This window comes from Nansenia antarctica (genome assembly GCF_963989245.1).
Source record: "Nansenia antarctica genome assembly, chromosome: 7".
Classification (NCBI taxonomy): Eukaryota; Metazoa; Chordata; class Actinopteri; order Argentiniformes; family Microstomatidae; genus Nansenia; species Nansenia antarctica.
The window spans coordinates 52,142,039-52,159,793 of record NC_137677.1 but is presented as its reverse complement, the minus strand read 5'-3'; the positions used below and the strand labels follow the sequence as shown (position 1 = coordinate 52,159,793).

The 17,755-nt window shown below is 47.5% G+C and overlaps 1 protein-coding gene across 3 annotated transcripts in view; it reads left to right on the top strand.

The window, feature by feature from the left end:
• The window catches only part of st6gal2a (ST6 beta-galactosamide alpha-2,6-sialyltranferase 2a), a 43,843-nt gene that overhangs the window by 4,025 nt on the left and 22,063 nt on the right, over positions 1-17,755 (top strand). Inside the window, exons 2-3 of one of the 3 annotated variants that reach the window (XM_080536223.1) lie at positions 10,489-10,540; positions 10,651-11,792. In XM_080536223.1, the coding sequence (XP_080392349.1) occupies positions 10,748-11,792 (1,045 nt within the window). In that variant the 5' untranslated portion in view covers positions 10,489-10,540; positions 10,651-10,747. Of the gene's footprint in view, positions 1-10,478; positions 10,546-10,650; positions 11,793-17,755 lie in introns of those variants that run through there. The other 2 variants (XM_080536225.1, XM_080536224.1) reach the window with 2 other exon arrangements.

The window sequence follows — 17,755 nt, the reverse complement described above, 5'->3', positions numbered from 1 at the left end:
TGAGAAACATGTGGGACAGAAGTAATTAGGCTGTAACGCCAGGTCCTCCCAACATCCCGCCACAGGTTTGCGGTGACTTTAGGAAGGTATACGGTTGTCCTCTCCCTCTTCTTTTCAGTTTTTTTAAAGTGTGCTGTTCACGTGTCTCTGGTCGCTAGGATGCGGGTAATCGCAGAGTTTCTGTTTGTTTGGTAGGAAAGTGCGTGTCTAGAGTGCGTCGTGATCACAGAGTGGGGGGGGGGGTCAAGCTGCCTGAGGCAGAGTCCAGATCTAGGGTCATCTGTGTTGTTTTGGTGGCGCTCTCTAAAGTAGCTGTAGCCTTGCAAAGCCTGTGATGTAATCAGAATAAATCCAGTTACACACCTTACGTTCCAGCGAGAGTGTGTGTGTGTGTGTGTGTGTGTGTGTGTGTGTGTGTGTGTGTGTGTGTGTGTCACCTTGGAAGTATGATTTTGCTTGAAGAAGCAATGTTTACCGAGTGGAACAAACCATGTATTCCCATTGTCATACCTGAATGAACGAGGACACTCTATATTCTATGATGTATGTACCATCTGCTAATTCAGGAAGCTTGCTCACATGGCAAGAAGAATCTTTTGAGTCTGCGGCGCCCTGACATTTTTTAGCTAGTTTGTTCTGATCAAGTGGGGCCTTCTGTCCCCTGGGCGAGGCCATTTAAGAGATACTTGTCCCCCGAAGGTGTGAGGGTCACTCATCTTGCCGTCCTTCCCAAATGGCCTCTCAGAGGACGCGCGTGGGCAGAGAAGAGTCCTTTAAGTGCTCCTCAGAGTGGACTCTGTCCACTGTCTAGGATGAAGTGCTGAGAACGCCGGCGGTCTCTTACCCTCGTCTGTATTGATGCTCGCACTGTTAGATGTAGTACTGTAGTACTGTTAGATGTAGTACTGTTAGATGTAGTACTGTAGTACTGTTAGATGTAGTACTGTTAGATGTAGTACTGTAGTACTGTTAGATGTAGTACTGTTAGATGTAGTACTGTTAGATGTAGTACTGTTAGATGTAGTACTGTAGTACTGTTAGATGTAGTCCTGTTAGATGTAGTCCTGTTAGATGTAGTCCTGTTAGATGTAGTACTGTTAGATGTAGAACTGTAGTACTGTTAGATGTAGAACTGTAGTACTGTTAGATGTAGTACTATTAGATGTAGTACTGTAGTACTGTTAGATGTAGTATTGTTAGATGTAGTACTGTTAGATGTAGTACTGTTAGATGTAGTACTGTAGTACTGTTAGATGTAGTATTGTTAGATGTAGTACTGTTAGATGTAGTACTGTTAGATGTAGTATTGTTAGATGTAGTACTGTTAGATGTAGTATTGTTAGATGTAGTATTGTTAGATGTAGTATTGTTAGATGTAGTATTGTTAGATGTAGTACTGTTAGATGTAGTCCTGTTAGATGTAGTCCAGTTAGGTGTAGTACTGTTAGATGTAGTACTGTTAGATGTAGTACTGTTAGATGTAGTACTGTTACATTCCCGGAGCTTTCTGCCGGCAGGGCCGTATAAAGGGCAGTCATTAGGACGCATCGTCCTGTGTGATTTATCAGCGGTGGATGTGCTGTGAAGGTTGAGGCGAGAGGCGTGGAGCCAGGCCTGGGCTTCTCTCTAGGTCTCTCCTCCTCTCTCCTCCTCTCCTCTCCTCTCCTCTCCTCTCCTCTCCTCTCCTCTCCTCTCCTCTCCTCTCCCTCCCTTCCTCTCCTCACAGCGCTAGTTAATTCTCACAGTAGTCATGTAGGCTGCCACCTAAGCTTTAGATACAATCTACTTTATTACAGTGTTGGTATGCTGCTGTTTAAACCATGGAACGGTGCGATCTGACACGCTAGCGGGGAAGCCGCTAATGCCTGCTATAGCATCTAGATAACCGCCTGTGATGTTGTTCCTCTCGCTCCTCATATCAGGACGGGCTCTGCCCAAGTGGATGTGACGACTTCTCCTTTATTTGACGCAATGTTTTGTGACAGTCTTAGTGAAATGCTTAGTCAGCAGTTCATGAATATCACTCAGTGACTTCTGTGTGTGTGTGTGTGTGTGTGTGTGTGTGTGTGTGTGTGTGTGTGTGTGTGTGTGTGGGTGTGGCAGTGGCGGTGGTGGCGGTGGTGGTGGTGGGAGGGAGGGAGGGTAGGAAGGAGGGTGGGCTGGCTGTATTGAGATATACTGTAACATTGTGTTTGTACCTCAAGGGGAACATATCTCTTTAGCAAGTCTTAATTAATCCATCAATGAGCCAATCAATGATTTCATTCCTGCTGTGACCTGTTCCTCTCTGTCTCCCACGCTCCCTCTCTCGAGAGGAAAGGTATACCTGTCAACCAAGCCCACTGCTGGCTGACAAATGGCTGCCAGTGCCTGTTAGTGTGTTAGTCAGGGAGGCAGACCGGCAGGCCGGCAGACAGACAGCATGAGTAGTACACTCCTGAGTCACATGTTAGTCATGGACCACCCTCCACCCCCCATGTCTGTCTCTCATAATTACAGGGAACTGATTCCCTTCCCATAGTGCTGATGGACAGAGCAGGAGGCCTACTGTGTGTGTGTGTGTGTGTGTGTGTGTGTGTGTGTGTGAGTGTGTTCAGTTGACTTCTAAGGGCTGATGATCTCATATCCAGGTGGAACTCTGACACCCCTGTTGTGCCCGGCAGGTATGTGACACACACACACACACACACACACACACACACACACATGTACATAAGGCTTCCGGCCTGACCCTCTATGCTGGGGCTCAGTTCAGGTGTGAATCTTCCAGAACAGATGGAAGGCAGGAACATAATCACAGGTGTGTGTGTGTGTGTGTGTGTGTGTGTGTGTATAGGCGGGGGGGCGGGCCTGCACCTACGGTCTCCTACAGCGTCGTGGTGTTACCTAGCATGTAGAATGTGAAATGGTTTCCAGACACTACTCTGGTGGATGAGAATAGCAGGGGGCTAAAAAGGGCACAACCATAATCCCCCCCGCCCTCCCCCCCCCCCCCCCCCCCATAGGATCAGGAGTTAATGTCCTCAGGACGTCAAAGTCCTCCCTGAGACCTCTACAACACACTTCCAGAGCCTATAAGACCATGGCTCGGCGAGAGAGGGAATGAGAGGGAATGGGAGAGAGAGAGGGAATGGGAGAGAGAGGGAGAGAGGGAGAGAGGGAGATGTATTTGAGTGGCAGGTCATGGGATGGCTGGAACAAGAACTAGGCCTCCAACGCCTGCAGGGTTTGTTCAGCTTCACATGATCCCAGTCATCAGGGGACGGGGGAGATGCCGCTGGTCTGATACAGAATCACAGCCAATAGACAGCCCTCTCACTACTACACACACACACACACACACACACACACACACACACACACACACACCATATGGCGATAGCACCACCTTCCCTCTCTGTTATGTTAGGTGGCAGGTCTGCTGTATTAATGACACAATCCCCCCCCCAGATCTCCGCTAGTAGTGCGTTCAGAAGCTAGGCGTCCGTATGGGATTGGGCGTACGGTTAGTATGAGACGGGTGGGATTATATCCTGTTTAGTGTTTATCTCGTGATGAGAGCTGAGCAGCAGATTATCCCTCCATCAGGATGGGCATCTCTTGATCCGTCAGACTCTCTCCCTTTTTTCTCTCTCAGCGTTTCTCGTATGTCTTTTTCTGCCAGCGTCTCTTTGCCTGCTATCCATTGGGCCCCCCCCCTCCCTTCCCTCCCTGGCCATCTCACATCCACTCCTGCCTAGCCTAGAAGCGAACAGCCGTACCAGACAGAAAGTCTGATGGAGACTCCCAGAGACCCAGAGAGAGAGAGTCCTGCCTTAATACAAAGGAGCAGTCCTTTACTTCACTGTTCTGGGCCTCCAATATACTGCACTGTTCTCTGTTACTCTGGGATGACCTGAGGCCTCTATTAGCACTTTACTAGCCACACATTCAATCATCACAACCCCCCCCCCCCCCCCCCCCCCCATACACACACACACACACACACACACATCCTCCTTCTGCTCTCCACAGCCAGGTTTAGAAAAGGCAAACTCCAAACGTTAGCAGTTATTAGCTACAGCATCGGATATCCTTGGACAGTAATATCCTGGCTGGCCCCTGCGGGGGGGAGGAGGTTGAACCTGTTGGTGAGGCGCTAAGATCAGAGGGTTCACAAAGACCGATGAGATGGATCCACCGTTCATCTAGCCTGGGTGAATATTAGGTGGATGTTTGTCTTTCGCTCTGCCTTTCTGCTCTGTGTGTTATTGTGTCTCCTCCTGGTTTCCTGTTTTTCTGTATTCATTCCTCTCTTATCTCCCTCCCAACGCTGCCTCCTCTCTCTCCCTGTTTCCTCCCCCTCTCCCTCTCTCTCCACCAAAAACAGATCAGGATACAATTCTTCCTCTACCATGATTTGTTAATTTTAACTTTGTTTTTTTTGAGCGGCTCGTGTTTCTGCTGTCAGAAGCTATGAGAGAATCAATACCCATAATATACTGTAAATGCCTTAGGGTGTGTAAACAAGGACGTAGTTTGACTTGGAGAATGGGTGGGGGGGGGGGGGGTACAATTACAGCATCTGATTTTTGTAGTGGGATCTGTTTTACCCTGTGAAAAAGAAAAAGATAACAGATTCTAGATTTTTATTTTGGTCTGGCTCTTCAATAGGCCACAATAGAGTAGAATGCACAGGGTCAGGCAGCAGTGTCTGTATGATGATGAACATTGTATGATGAACTAGGATAGAACCATGTCTAGGCCCAACATGATTAGCAGATGCAATGAACATTTGTCAAATGTATTATTATTATTATTATTTTATATATACAGTAACAGTACCAGTCAAAAGTTTGGACACACCTTCTCATTCAATGGTTTTTCTTTATTTATATACAAAAGAACACATATGGAATTATGTAGTAAACAAAAAGGTGTTAAACAAACCAAAGTAGCCACCTTTAGCTTTGATGACAGCTTTGCACTCTTGGCATTCTCTCAATCAGCTTGGTGTGTGTGTGTGTGTGTGTGTGTGTGTGTGTGTGTGTGTGTGTGTGTGTGTGTGTGTCACAAGCTGATTGAGAGAATGCCAAGAGTGTGCAAAGCTGTCATCAAAGCTAAAGGTGGCTACTTTGGTTTGATTAACACTTTCTTGTTTACTACATAATTCCATATGTGTTCTTTCATAGTTTTGATGTCTTCTGTATTAATTTACAATGCAGAAAATAATCAAAATAAAGAAAACCATTGAATGAGAAGGTGTGTCCAAACTTTTGACTGGTACTGTATGTATATACTGTATGTGTGTATATAAGCAAGGCTTATCTCTGGGTAGGCACCCTAGCCCACCCCTAGACACGCCCTTGGTCCTTATCTATGTTTGAGAGTGTTAGGGTGTTGATAGGCTGCATATGCATCGATGGACTGACTTATATAGCGCCTTATTCCAAAGCGCTTTACAATGGCCTCTCATTCACCCATTCACACACATATTCACACACCAATGGCGGCAAGCTACCATGCAAGGCGCCCACCTGCTTATTGGGAGCGATTTGGGGTTCAGTGTCTTGCCCAAGGACACCTCGACAGGTGGCCAGCTGGCGTTCGAACCACCGTTCTGCCGACCTTGCGATCATTAGACGCCGGCTCTACCTCCTGCACCACAGCGCAGGATGAAATAATTGAATCCCCAAGCTTCTGCTTAAGTGCTACTCGTTAAGCACCCCCCCATCCCTCACGTCTTCATATCCTTTAACTGTGTGTTTTTATCTCATGATTGCCTTGGTATCACAGTGTCAGTGCCCTCTCTACTGTTCTCTGACTCTGGCCTCTCTCTCTCTCTCTCTCTCTCTCTCTCTCTCTCTCTCTCTCTCTTCTTCCCACGTACAGTAAGTCCTAGACCGTATAACTGACCCTCCTCAGGGCAGAGGGCCTGCTAACACTTAACTAAGCCTCCTTCCCTCTCTTTCTTTCTTCTCCCTGATAGGTTGGTGTGAAGGCATTTACTATTGTAGGGTTCTGGGAGTGCAGAGGTTGTTTTATATCATTATATCATGACCTGGGGGTATTCCATCAACGTGGCTAAAGGAAAAATCCAGGTTTATTCTGATAAATCTGCTGAGATTTATCACAAAATCCAGGCTTATTTTTGATCAATCGCGCGAGAGATTTTTTTCCTTTAGCGACTTCGATGGAATACCCCCCCTGCCGTTCCGAGAGATAAATATTGAAAGAGAAGGGGGTTGATGTTTTTTTTCACAGAACACTATGTGCACCTCCAGTCCTGGATACTCAATGTTTAATGAGGGACCGACTGGTAGCCTGTGCTTTACAGTTTACATATGCAGTATGAGTTCTAGTGTGGCAGGATGGTGGATGGACAGTTTGCTTTCTCTGCTGCGTCCATCTTGTTCCATCTTCTATCTTCTACTGTATGTCACACATTCAACTACGCTTCTTTGTTTGGTCTCCGTCTTATACATTTTCTCTTTTTTTTCTTTTCGTCAAAGTACGTTTTTAACAAGGCACCCAACGAATCTCGAGAGGCCTAATTATCTTCCTCTCACTCATTTACACACCACCACACATCTCATCCCACCTCACACACCGAGGCTGTCTGCCGTTTCCCAGCAAAGACCCTGTAGCTATCTCTGGCAGACCGCTAGAATGAGATCTGCACGCCGTACACTTTCAGCTCTTACACCTTTTTTTTTCTTTTTCTGTAGGAGTTTTCTCTTTTGTATCTCTATTCTGTTTCTCATGTTTTTTGTTGTCTTGCTTCTCTGTACAGTGTCCTTGAGTTTGAGAAAGGATTAACTAATAATACAATCTATTATTACTATTATTTGCTAACAATATCTCTTGCTTGCTACGTGTCTCCTTTAGGCTACTACTCTTTTTCAGGTCCTACTAAAGACCCCCCCCCCCCCCTACCTCCCCCCCCACACAGCCCCCAATTCCCCCCAACAGGAGGAAATTGCGTACGCCCCCATACCACTCAGGACTTCAACCTTGCTGTTTTGCACACTGTACATATTACCCTAACTGTAAATATTACCCTAACGGTACATATTTCCCATATTGCCCTAACTGTACATATTACCATAACTGTACATAATATTGTGTTGATATCCATTGCCTTGCTCTGTACATATCATGTCTTAAGTGTAGATATATTCGTCCTTGTCTGTACATATCACACTGTACATATACGCTATCTGTCCATACGTTTATGGCTTTTGCACTATACACTACCATGCCAAACTGCGTTTCGTTTTTGACTTCATCAAAGTCTTTGGACTTGTACTCTGTCAATGACAATTCATTGAATCTGAAATCAGTGTTTTGTTTATTTAGGACATGTTTCCAGCTGGCTGCGAGCGATGGGTTTGTAGCGTACTCTCTGTGCCCATGCAGGGTCCCAGAGCACTGCGTGTTAAAGTGGACTGAACAGCCTTTGAGTGGGGAGATGTACGGCTGTATTCCCCCCAGGCCCCGCTTACTGGGGAATCTAATGATGTCTGGAGTGGCGAAGAGCTCACTCACCTCTGCCAGTGTTTACAACGTTAGAGACACTGACGGGCCCCCGATTCCTTTCAGCGAATAGTGCTGAGCAGTGTGGAAAATACCTTCCAACTCAGATCACTCGACAGCATGATTCTTTTTTTTCCTCTTTCTTTTTATACTGTAGCTTGATTTGAACAGCGGTTCGGAGAAAACTGTCGCAGCTTTTCCATATCGTGGAAATGCAATGACGTTGTATACGAAGCTCTCGTTGGGTTGTTTCTCATTGCGTCTAGTCTAAATATTACAGTAAAGATGGCTTTTTCGACCCAATCCTACCGATTTTTTTGCACATGCAAATTAGGGCCTTGAGATTGATCGTTTTGTTCTATTGGAAAACTGTTTATTTCAGAATCATTAGAGGCAGTGATGTGAGAAGAAAAAAAGCCCTTTGCTTCACAATCCATGAATCCAATATAGTCATTTAGTGGAAGCTCTCATCCACATGCGCTCTCATCCACATGCACTCTCATCCACATGTACTCTCATCCACATGCGCTCTCATCCACGTGCGCTCTCATCCACATGTACTCTCATCCACATGTGCTCTCATCCACGTGCGCTCTCATCCACGTGCGCTCTCATCCACGTGCACTCTCATCCACGTGCACTTTCATCCACGTGCGCTCTCATCCACGTGCACTCTCATCCACGTGCACTCTCATCCACGTGCACTCTCATCCACGTGCACTCTCATCCACGTGCGCTCTCATCCACGTGCGCTCTCATCCACGTGCGCTCTCATCCACGCGCACTCTCATCCACGTGCACTCTCATCCACGCGCACTCTCATCCACGTGCACTCTCATCCACGTGCACTCATCCATGTGCACTCTCATCCACGTGCACTCAGGCAGCTGGAGCCTGTCAGGTGTTATGGACGGTGAAACCTTTGACCACTGCTCATACCTTTCATCATGCTCAGTACGAATCGCTCTGAGGCTTTGTCCCACTATGATTGAGGGAGAGGGAGGTGACGACGACGACGGTGGTGGTGGTGGTGGTTTATGTGTATGATCATGCTTGTATATGTGGATTACATAATGAGATGAAAGTGAACACAAAGTCACTGAGGTGTGTGTGTGTGCGTGTGTCTGTGAGAGAGTGTGTCTGTGAGAGACATGGCTGGCAGAGTTGATGAATTATAGAGTATGTGCACTTTATTACATGGTTTTGCACTACAGTAGACCTCCACCCTGTATCCTCAAAACCTCTTCTCTCTGGTTTCCCTGTCTCACTCTCTCTCTGGTTTCCCTGTCTCACTCTCTCTCTGGTTTCCCTGTCTCACTCTCTCTGGTTTCCCTGTCTCAAAACCTCTTCTCTCTGGTTTCCCTGTCTCACTCTCTCTCTGGTTTCCCTGTCTCACTCTCTCTCTGGTTTCCCTGTCTCACTCTCTCTGGTTTCCCTGTCTCAAAACCTCTTCTCTCTGGTTTCCCTGTCTCACTCTCTCTCTGGTTTCCCTGTCTCACTCTCTCTCTGGTTTCCCTGTCTCACTCTCTCTCTGGTTTCCCTGTCTCACTCTCTCTCTGGTTTCCCTGTCTCACTCTCTCTCTGGATTCCCTGTCTCACTCTCTCTCTGGTTTCCCTGTCTCACTCTCTCTGGTTTCCCTGTCTCACTCTCTCTCTGGTTTCCCTGTCTCACTCTCTCTCTGGTTTCCCTGTCTCACTCTCTCTCTGGTTTCCCTGTCTCACTCTCTCTGGTTTCCCTGTCTCACTCTCTCTGGTTTCCCTGTCTCACTCTCTCTCTGGTTTCCCTGTCTCACTCTCTCTCTGGTTTCCCTGTCTCACTCTCTCTCTGGTTTCCCTTCCTCACTCTCTCTGGTTTCCCTGTCTCAAAACCTCTTCTCTCTGGTTTCCCTGTCTCACTCTCTCTGGTTTCCCTGTCTCAAAACCTCTTCTCTCTGGTTTCCCTGTCTCACTCTCTCTCTGTGTATGGTTCAGTTCAAAGGCAGTAGATCCTTAGAGAGTAGGAACGAATGAGCAATCACTGGGCTTTTTATTTAGTTGTACCAAATGTACAGATATCCCTGAATGTACTGAGATATCTAGGGAATAACTGCAGTTTACATAGGACCCAGGAATGATTGAATGTTTACCTTTGTGGCTGATGGAATGGAATGGACTTTATTTGTCATTGCTACAGTACAGGTACCAAACAACGAAATTTAGGAGATGATGATGGCTGATGTAAGGTTTCTCTCCTCGTTGTTGTTTGTGTTTGTTTGTTTGTTTGTTTGAGGTGAGGTTAACATTCGTCAGTGTAACATTAACTGACCCCTAAAAGGATGCTTTCAGGAGGAGTTTTCTGCCAAAATGAAGGCTACAGATGGCTTCACTGCTGTTACTGCCAGAGGTTAAATGGCAATTTTACACACATTACACACATTTACACCTTTGACCTCAGCATGGCACGTGTGTGTGTGTGTGTGTGTGTGTGTGTGTGTTTGTGTGTACGTGTGTGTGTGTGTGTCTTTACTCCCTCGGGCCCTACCCCAGCCCGTCTGCTGTGTTGCCCAGGGTCAGTGGTTGTGCTCTGGCTTTCCTGTTTGTGTGGCCCTGGGTGGGAGGTCTGGAAGTCTGGAAGACCACAGAGGCTCCTCTGAGACCTCTCCTCCCCCTCCGAGTGCTCCTCAGCTGGACTGGACCACCACAAGCTCAGTCTCTACAGGGCCAGAGAACCATAATTAGTAGTTCCCACTCACAAACTCTCCTAGGCTGTAGTTCTCCTCCACTCTCTAGAGGCCTGTTCCAACAATGGAAGGCGAGAGAACACATCATTAGGAGGTTTGGAAAGAACTGTGGTGCTCAAGTGTCAGGCAATTAAATTGTTAATTTGTTCTCACTCACACTTTTTCTCTCTGTGTGTGTGTGTGTGTGTGTGTGTATATGTATGTGTGTGTGTGTGTGTGTCTCCTTGCTCATTTGTACCATTTTATGTCCTAGGGCCCCATTCTATTCTGGAGGACATATGGACTCAAACAAATAGGGGCTCAAGGTGAGGTAAGTCTTGGATAAAATAACGAGATAAGAAAAGGAATAATGAAGGGTTCATTTAAAATCTTTACAAGCAAAGAGTTTCACCTTTGACCTCTCTCTCTCCTCCAGGCCCTCCAGTGACCTCCCCGCTGTGACCTGGCTGCTGGCCTGGTGTGTGTGCGACGTGTGTGTGTGACTGTGTGTGTGTGTGTCAGAGAGTGAGGTGATGAAGTCCAGTATGAGGCAGTGGCGTAAGCTGGCCCTGGCGGGCATGTTAGCCTGGGCCCTCCTCTTCCTGGCCCTCCTCTCCTACTTCCTGGACGCCCACGTGGACGAGCCCATGACCTCCGCCGGCGCCGCGCTCTCCCAGCACCCCGACACCCGCCGCCTCGCCTCCATCCAGGCCAGCCACCAGCACCGCGCCATTATGGGCTCTAGACCCGAGCCCGCCGTCACCTTTACCACCCCCTACCCCAACCCGGACCCGGACCCAGACCCTACGCCCACCTCCACCACCCCAGAGCCAGGCCTGGTGCTCAGCCAGAGCCCAGACGGAGGCCCCTACGCCCCCTACGCCAGCCAAGAGGGCAGCAGGCAGGATTACCTGGACCCCCAGACCCTGGCTGCCTGGTCCTCCTTCGGCACGGAGAACGTGGGCTCCCACTCCGACCCGGTGACTAGAAAGCGCGAGAGGACGTCCCGAACCGACGCCCGTCTGTACCAGAACCGAGCCTCGAACCGCCGGGATGAGGGAGGGGAGGAGGAGGAGGAGGAGGATGAAGAAGAAGAAGAAGAGGTAAACATAGAGCGGACCGACCGACGGCAGGCCAACGCTGGGCGAGGAGGAGGAGGAGAAGGAGGAGGAGGAGAAGGGCGGGACTCCTCGGAGCTGGAGGAGTACTACTTCTCCAAGTCGGCCTCCGTGGTCCAGCGGCTGTGGCGAGGCACGGCGTCGGTGGGCATGCTGAGCCCGAGGCTCCAGCGTGCCATGAGGGACTACCTGAGCGCCAACAAGCACCACGTGGCCTACAGGGGCCACAGGAGGCCAGCCCAGAGCCCCAAGGAGCTGCTATGTCAGCTGAAGGCCCAGGCCAGGCTGAGGACGCTGGATGGGTCGGAGCAGCCCTTCTCCTCGCTGGGCTGGGCTCGCCTGGTCCCACGCCTGCCCCTGGAGCAGCTCTACGCCCAGGGGGGCCAGGCGGGCTTCAGGACCTGCGCCGTGGTCACGTCTGCCGGGGCTATACTGCACTCAGGCCTGGGCAAGGAGATAGGTGAGTGGAGAGAGGGGAGAGGGGAGGAGTTGGGGCGGGGGGGGGGGGGGGGGTCTGGTGGGTTAATGGGGACGAGGGCAAGCGGGATTTGGCGGTGGAAGGGTTGGAAGATGGGTGAGGAGAAGGGGCAGGACAAGGGATTGGAAAGGAGAGAAGGGAAGGGAGGGCAGGAGAAGAGAGAGCAGGAGAAGGGAAGAGGAGGAATGGGGTGGGGAGAGGGGGTTGGGGGCACAAGGGAAGGAAGAGGTAGTGCTTCAGAGAGAAGTCCATGGCTAGGAGAGATTTACTGTGACTCCCAGCTATCTGATGGGTATCTGCTATAGTGATCAAGCAATCCTGCTAACCTGTCTGTCTGTCTGTTTATCTGGCTGTCTGTTTAAGGCCACATTTCCAGACAAAACAAACATAGCCAGCAGAGTCAGAGGAAGCAAACTGGGCTCTTTCTCTTTCTCTCTCTCTCTCTCTCTCTCTCTCTCTCTCTCTCTCTCTCTCTCTCTCTCTCTCTCTCTCTCTCTCTCTCTCTCTCTCGCTGTCTCTCTCTTTCTCTCTCTCTCTGCCATCTGGGTGCTTAGCCTGTAGTCCCTCTGTCTGATTATCAGACACTTACAGCATTGGACAGACAATGACAAAAATGTGAAAGTGCATTACAGCTAGGGATGTGCATAACAACATTTCTTCATGGTCGATTAATCAGAATGAAATTCCAAGGATAAAGATTAAATGGAATTTAATTTCTCTGTTGTAATAGTTACTCGGGTCAGTTTTGGCTAAAGCATTGCGAACGGACTCTGCGCATTCAGCATGCATCTTTTTGAGACGTGAGAGATGCTGCTTTTTCAAAATGGAACCGTGTACTCTGGCTCTATGTATGCCATTAATTCTGTCCCACTTGTGAGCTTGAGTAAATGTCGCCACGCTTGATTGGGTCCCTCACCTTCGTTTACGATAGCATCGTTGATGTGGAGCCACGGTAAGATACTTTTGTTCCACATATCCCATAATCCCACAATGGACACGATTGTCTTCTATTTTCTTGAAGTGTGCCCAGGCGGAGCGGAGCCTTTGTGGGACTCTGTGGGACATTGTGTTAGCCTATTGCCCTATTCCAACAGAGTTCAATGCAGTTGAATGACGTCAGACTCTCGCCCCATACCACACTCAATACTAATAACAAGTATTAATAATTACTGAACTATATTAATATTATGCTTGTATATTGTCTTTCTGTGCATGATTAATTACATTTATTAAGGCTTGTCAGCTTGTCCGAGACAAGTACATTTTATGTTCGGACAAGTGGACTTCCTCCTGCAAAACAAAGAGAAAAATAAATCAATCAATTAATATCCGCAAAAAATTCATTCCTCCTTCAGTTGTCCGATCGGAAAAGTAATAAATGTATTAGGGGTAGTGGTGGTCTAGTGGATAGTGAGTTGGACTTGTGATCGGAAGGTTGTGAGTTCAAATCCCGCCTGAAGCCACACCACTACTAGTGTGCCCTTGGGTAAGGCACTTAGCCCTCAGTTACTCCAGGGGGAATGTCCCTGTAATTCGTAATTGTAAGTCGCTTTGGATAAAAGCGTCTGCTAAATGGCAAAATTAATTAATTAAAATTAATTAACGAGCTACGCCTCACCTCATTTTTGCTGCCTATGAGGCGGTGTAGCTTGTATCAGAAATTCTAATGCTATTGCGTGTGCGTGACCGTTATTAACTCTACTGCCCGCAAAAGTGACAACCTTCTTGACCTCGAAGTTGGCTTGTGGAAATTGTCTGTAGTGAAAGAAACCGACACGTTACTCAAGCCAGCAAGCAAGATGTTCCTTCAAGCACCATAAACTGGCCAGGTGGCAGGGAAAGCGGGAAACGCAAAATGCCATCGGACGAAACACCAGCACCATTGCCGGTGTTCTGCCAATGTATGCTGCCATGTCAATGTATGCTGCCTTGTCAATGTAGCTGCCTTGTCAATGTATGCTGCCTTGTCAATGTATGCTGCCTTGTCAATGTAGCTGCCTTGTCAATGTAGCTGCCTTGTCAATGTAGCTGCCTTGTCAATGTAGCTGCTTTGTCAATGTATGCTGCCTTGTCAATGTAGCTGCCTTGTCAATGTATGCTGCCTTGTCAATGTAGCTGCCTTGTCAATGTATGCTGCCTTGTCAATGTAGCTGCCTTGTCAATGTATACTGCCTTGTCAATGTAGCTGCCTTGTCAATGTATGCTGCCTTGTCAATGTAGCTGCCTTGTCAATGTGGCTGCCTTGTCAATATGCTGCCTTGTCAATGTATGCTGCCTTGACAAACAATCTATGTCTGCTGAGTAGGGGAGCGCAGGGTATGTTGTCACATCTGTCTAACATTTACTGGGCACAATACATCACAATGGTATACATTTCATGCCAAATGAAAGAAGGAAGTCTTGGGCACATATTTTGTATTGATTATATCTTCATATCTTATTTCAGTACAGAGCTGTAGACTGTTAAATAGACAGTGTGCATTTTTGACAATTTGCCCAACCCAACTAATTAATTGTTAATATTGATTATAATTTCAAATTAAATAACTAAAAATTAAAACAATCATGCCTAAAGAATCTGGCAAATCATGCCTTTGAATCAAAACATTAATGCTGGCATGACCCCTTTACTTTAAACTTTAAAATTGAACATTCTCTGGCGTGCACGTGGATCCACAGTAACTGTTGGAATTGGAATGTAATGTAATGTATTACTGGCTTGTAGTGTGTTAGTACCGGTAGACACACACACACGCGTCGTCATATTTGGACAAGTAACTTGAGCTCTCGGAGTAAAAGTCCGAAGGACAAGTACCTGAAAAAGCTTAATGCCAAGCCCTGAGTGCTACAGAACCCTCATTAGTTCTGTCTGTTTATTTGAATGATACATAAACATTAAAAAAAACACGGTTCTAATGTTCAAAAATCTACCCTCTGGAACGATTAATTGAATAATCGATTATTCTGTCCCGTCCCTAATACCAGCGTAGCAAAGTAGTGGGATTCTGTCATGACTGGGATTAGAGTGTCTGTAAGGCCAGGGTGTGTGTCGTCTGTTCCTATCTAGACACCCGACCACACGAGGACGTTGTCTGGAGCACTGATCTGTTAAGAGACCGTATATCTTCTGTGAGGGAAGGGGGGAGAGAAGGTGGTTGTGGTTGCTGGGCTTGCGTGCTGTCAGTAGTAGTGTGAAATACTGCATTGATCCTGGGGAGCCATCATTGTGACAGTGCTCTCTCTCTCTCTCTCTCTCTCTCTCTCTCTCTCTCTGGCGGTCTGCGTGAGGGGTGGGGGGGGGGCAAAGGGGTTTTATACAGTGACATCCACAACATTGATTGAAAAGTCGATTGGGCGTGTTGGGTACGGACATGCCCCTCGGCATGCTGGCCCAGAGAGGAGTTTTGCTGGAGCTCTGGACCTGTGTCTCTCACACAGAGGAGCAGACATCTGTCCTAACGGTGGGTTGACCGCCCTGCTGCTGCCCCCCCCCCCCCCCCCCCCCCCCCCACTGCTGTAACAGTATCTGTGTGTGGACATAAGGGTTTTGACGGGAGTTGTTCCGAGCCAATCTGCTGCTGCTCCTCCTCCATTTTGTTTTTTTTACGAGTTAGACAGTTAGACAGTTGGTGTGGTGTGATTAATTAGTTAGCGCCATAAAGGGAAGGTTTACTGTGGAGGAGTGAGTAGATAGGGTACGTCAATGTATTCATGCTATTTAGTCTCTTACCACATCCTGAGCCACTTGTATCTTCATGTGTGCTTACTGCATTTAGCAGTGGGTGGGTGCGTGCGTGGGTGCGTGCGTGCGTACGTGGGTGCGTGCGTGCGATGGAACGGTGGCTGCTTCTGCACAGCCTCACTTAAGCAGTTGGCGTGTCGTTGGGGCATGGCGAGAGTGTGAACTCAGAGACAGATGGCTCACTTGAAAAAAAATATTAAAAAAGATCCCCCCCCTCTGGTAACCAATCAAGCTACTTCAACTCACCCACCTTACTGTACCAGTCAGACCATACTGTGGTTTCATCTGAACTGTTTTGCTTCTCTTTTCTGTGTGTCCTTACTATGGAGGCCTAGATAGAGATGTGGATTCTTCTCATGTACTGTGTCTCAACCATACACGCTCCTAGAAAGAACATTGATGCACTGCAAAAAGTAAATCTAAATAAGATGAAATATCTTAAATCACGGCAATATATGCTTGTTTTTTTGTTCGACTGTACTAGTTTTAAGATATTTCTTACTTGTTTTAAGAAATTCTTGGCAAGTGAAATTTTCCTCTTCCTTTGGCAGATCATTTTGCTTATTTTAAGTAATATTTCCCCCATTTTATTGCTTTTTTCCCTTGTTTTTGCGAGCTGACGTTTTGCAGTGTAACACAAGCCTGTTCACCAGGACACAAGGATAAGACCAGCCGCAGGTCGCTGATAACCAGACTCACACCAACATCCTGACAGGGATGGATTATAGATAGGCCCACTATGTATTTACTATACATTTATGGATGCACTTAACATATTTCAGTTGAACAGTAATAACATCACCGTGGCTATCCACATTACATTTATATTTTTGGCATTTAGCAGACGCCTTTGTACAAAGCGACTTACAACAAACACATTTGTCTAAGTAAGTGAATCATCTATCCATCTAGTCATCGCAAGAAAAGTAATCTCTGCTCGGGCCAGGAGCCATTGGCAGTCATAAGAAGAATTAGAAGAAGGATGGACACACACACACACACACACACACACACACACACTGTAGATACAGCCAGGGCTAACCACACTACCTCTCTCTCTCCTATCTGGTTAGACTTGAATCGTTTTGTTTTGTTATGACTCTCCTAAAGCTTTTCAAGTGGGCGTTGACACAACCGTATCACCAACCACAGGCCAGGCGAGAGGCCTGACCCTGGCAGTGATGTTGGAAGACAATCTAAATCTCATCTTAAGGAGGAGCTGCATAGTCTATTGGTGAATAGGCTATGTCTGTGTTGTGAAGTCACAAGTTACACCCTTTGTTTAGCCAGCCATTATCCTGACGGTGAGCCGTAGACCTGACGAACTGTGTCTTCATCATTCCAGTGTAGAAATAGTAGATTGTTCTGGGACTATGAGGGGGTCGTTCCAGATGAATATCAGCTCGTTCACTATTGACCCTCCGCAACTTGAAACCAGTTAAACCTTGTTCCGTTAATTGTACAAAATTAGCTTCAACGGGAAATCGAACCACCTTGATTTATTTAGCAGTGAAGTCAGGATGGTGGAAGATGCACTTGAATCTGTAGTTATTGGATCTGTGTGGTGGGTTGTAAATGCTGTACTGCCATCATGTGGTGAATCAAAGGAATAGCATTCTGACTGGCCGTATCTGTCGCTCCCCGTCCTCTGTTTCCCCTCCTGGCTTCTTTCTCTTGCCGTCATTCATCCTCTGTTTGACTCAAGGCAATAGACCACTTTTGCAGTGTACCACTGTGGTACGCCATGCTGGATTCATTGCTCTTATAACAGAGCAACCCTCCCAACATTTAAACAGGCCCTCAAAACCCACCTCTTCAAGCTTGCCATCACCAGTTAACCCTCTCCCCCTCCCCTTCCCATGTGTCCCCAGCACTTCCTTAATTAGGCCCCTAATGTAACATTGGTGCCGTGACCCGGATCGGCAGTTGCGCTCAGCAACTCAACGACTGGGGTCGCTGTGGTGTGGTGAGTTAAGAGCGGTACGTGTGTCACCAGGTTGAAATGGTTAACTTCTTAAACACTTCTCAAGTTGAAATTCCCCCTACCCGTGCCATGGAATTGCTAGCTTCTCCGTGGCATAGTTTAACATCTGGTGTTTCAGTGACGGTCATGTGTGCTGGCAGTACAGAGGACGCAGGTTCATGACTGGAGGAAGCAACGCTCTTTGCAGCAGCATGAGGCCTGCTGCACTTACTTACTTAC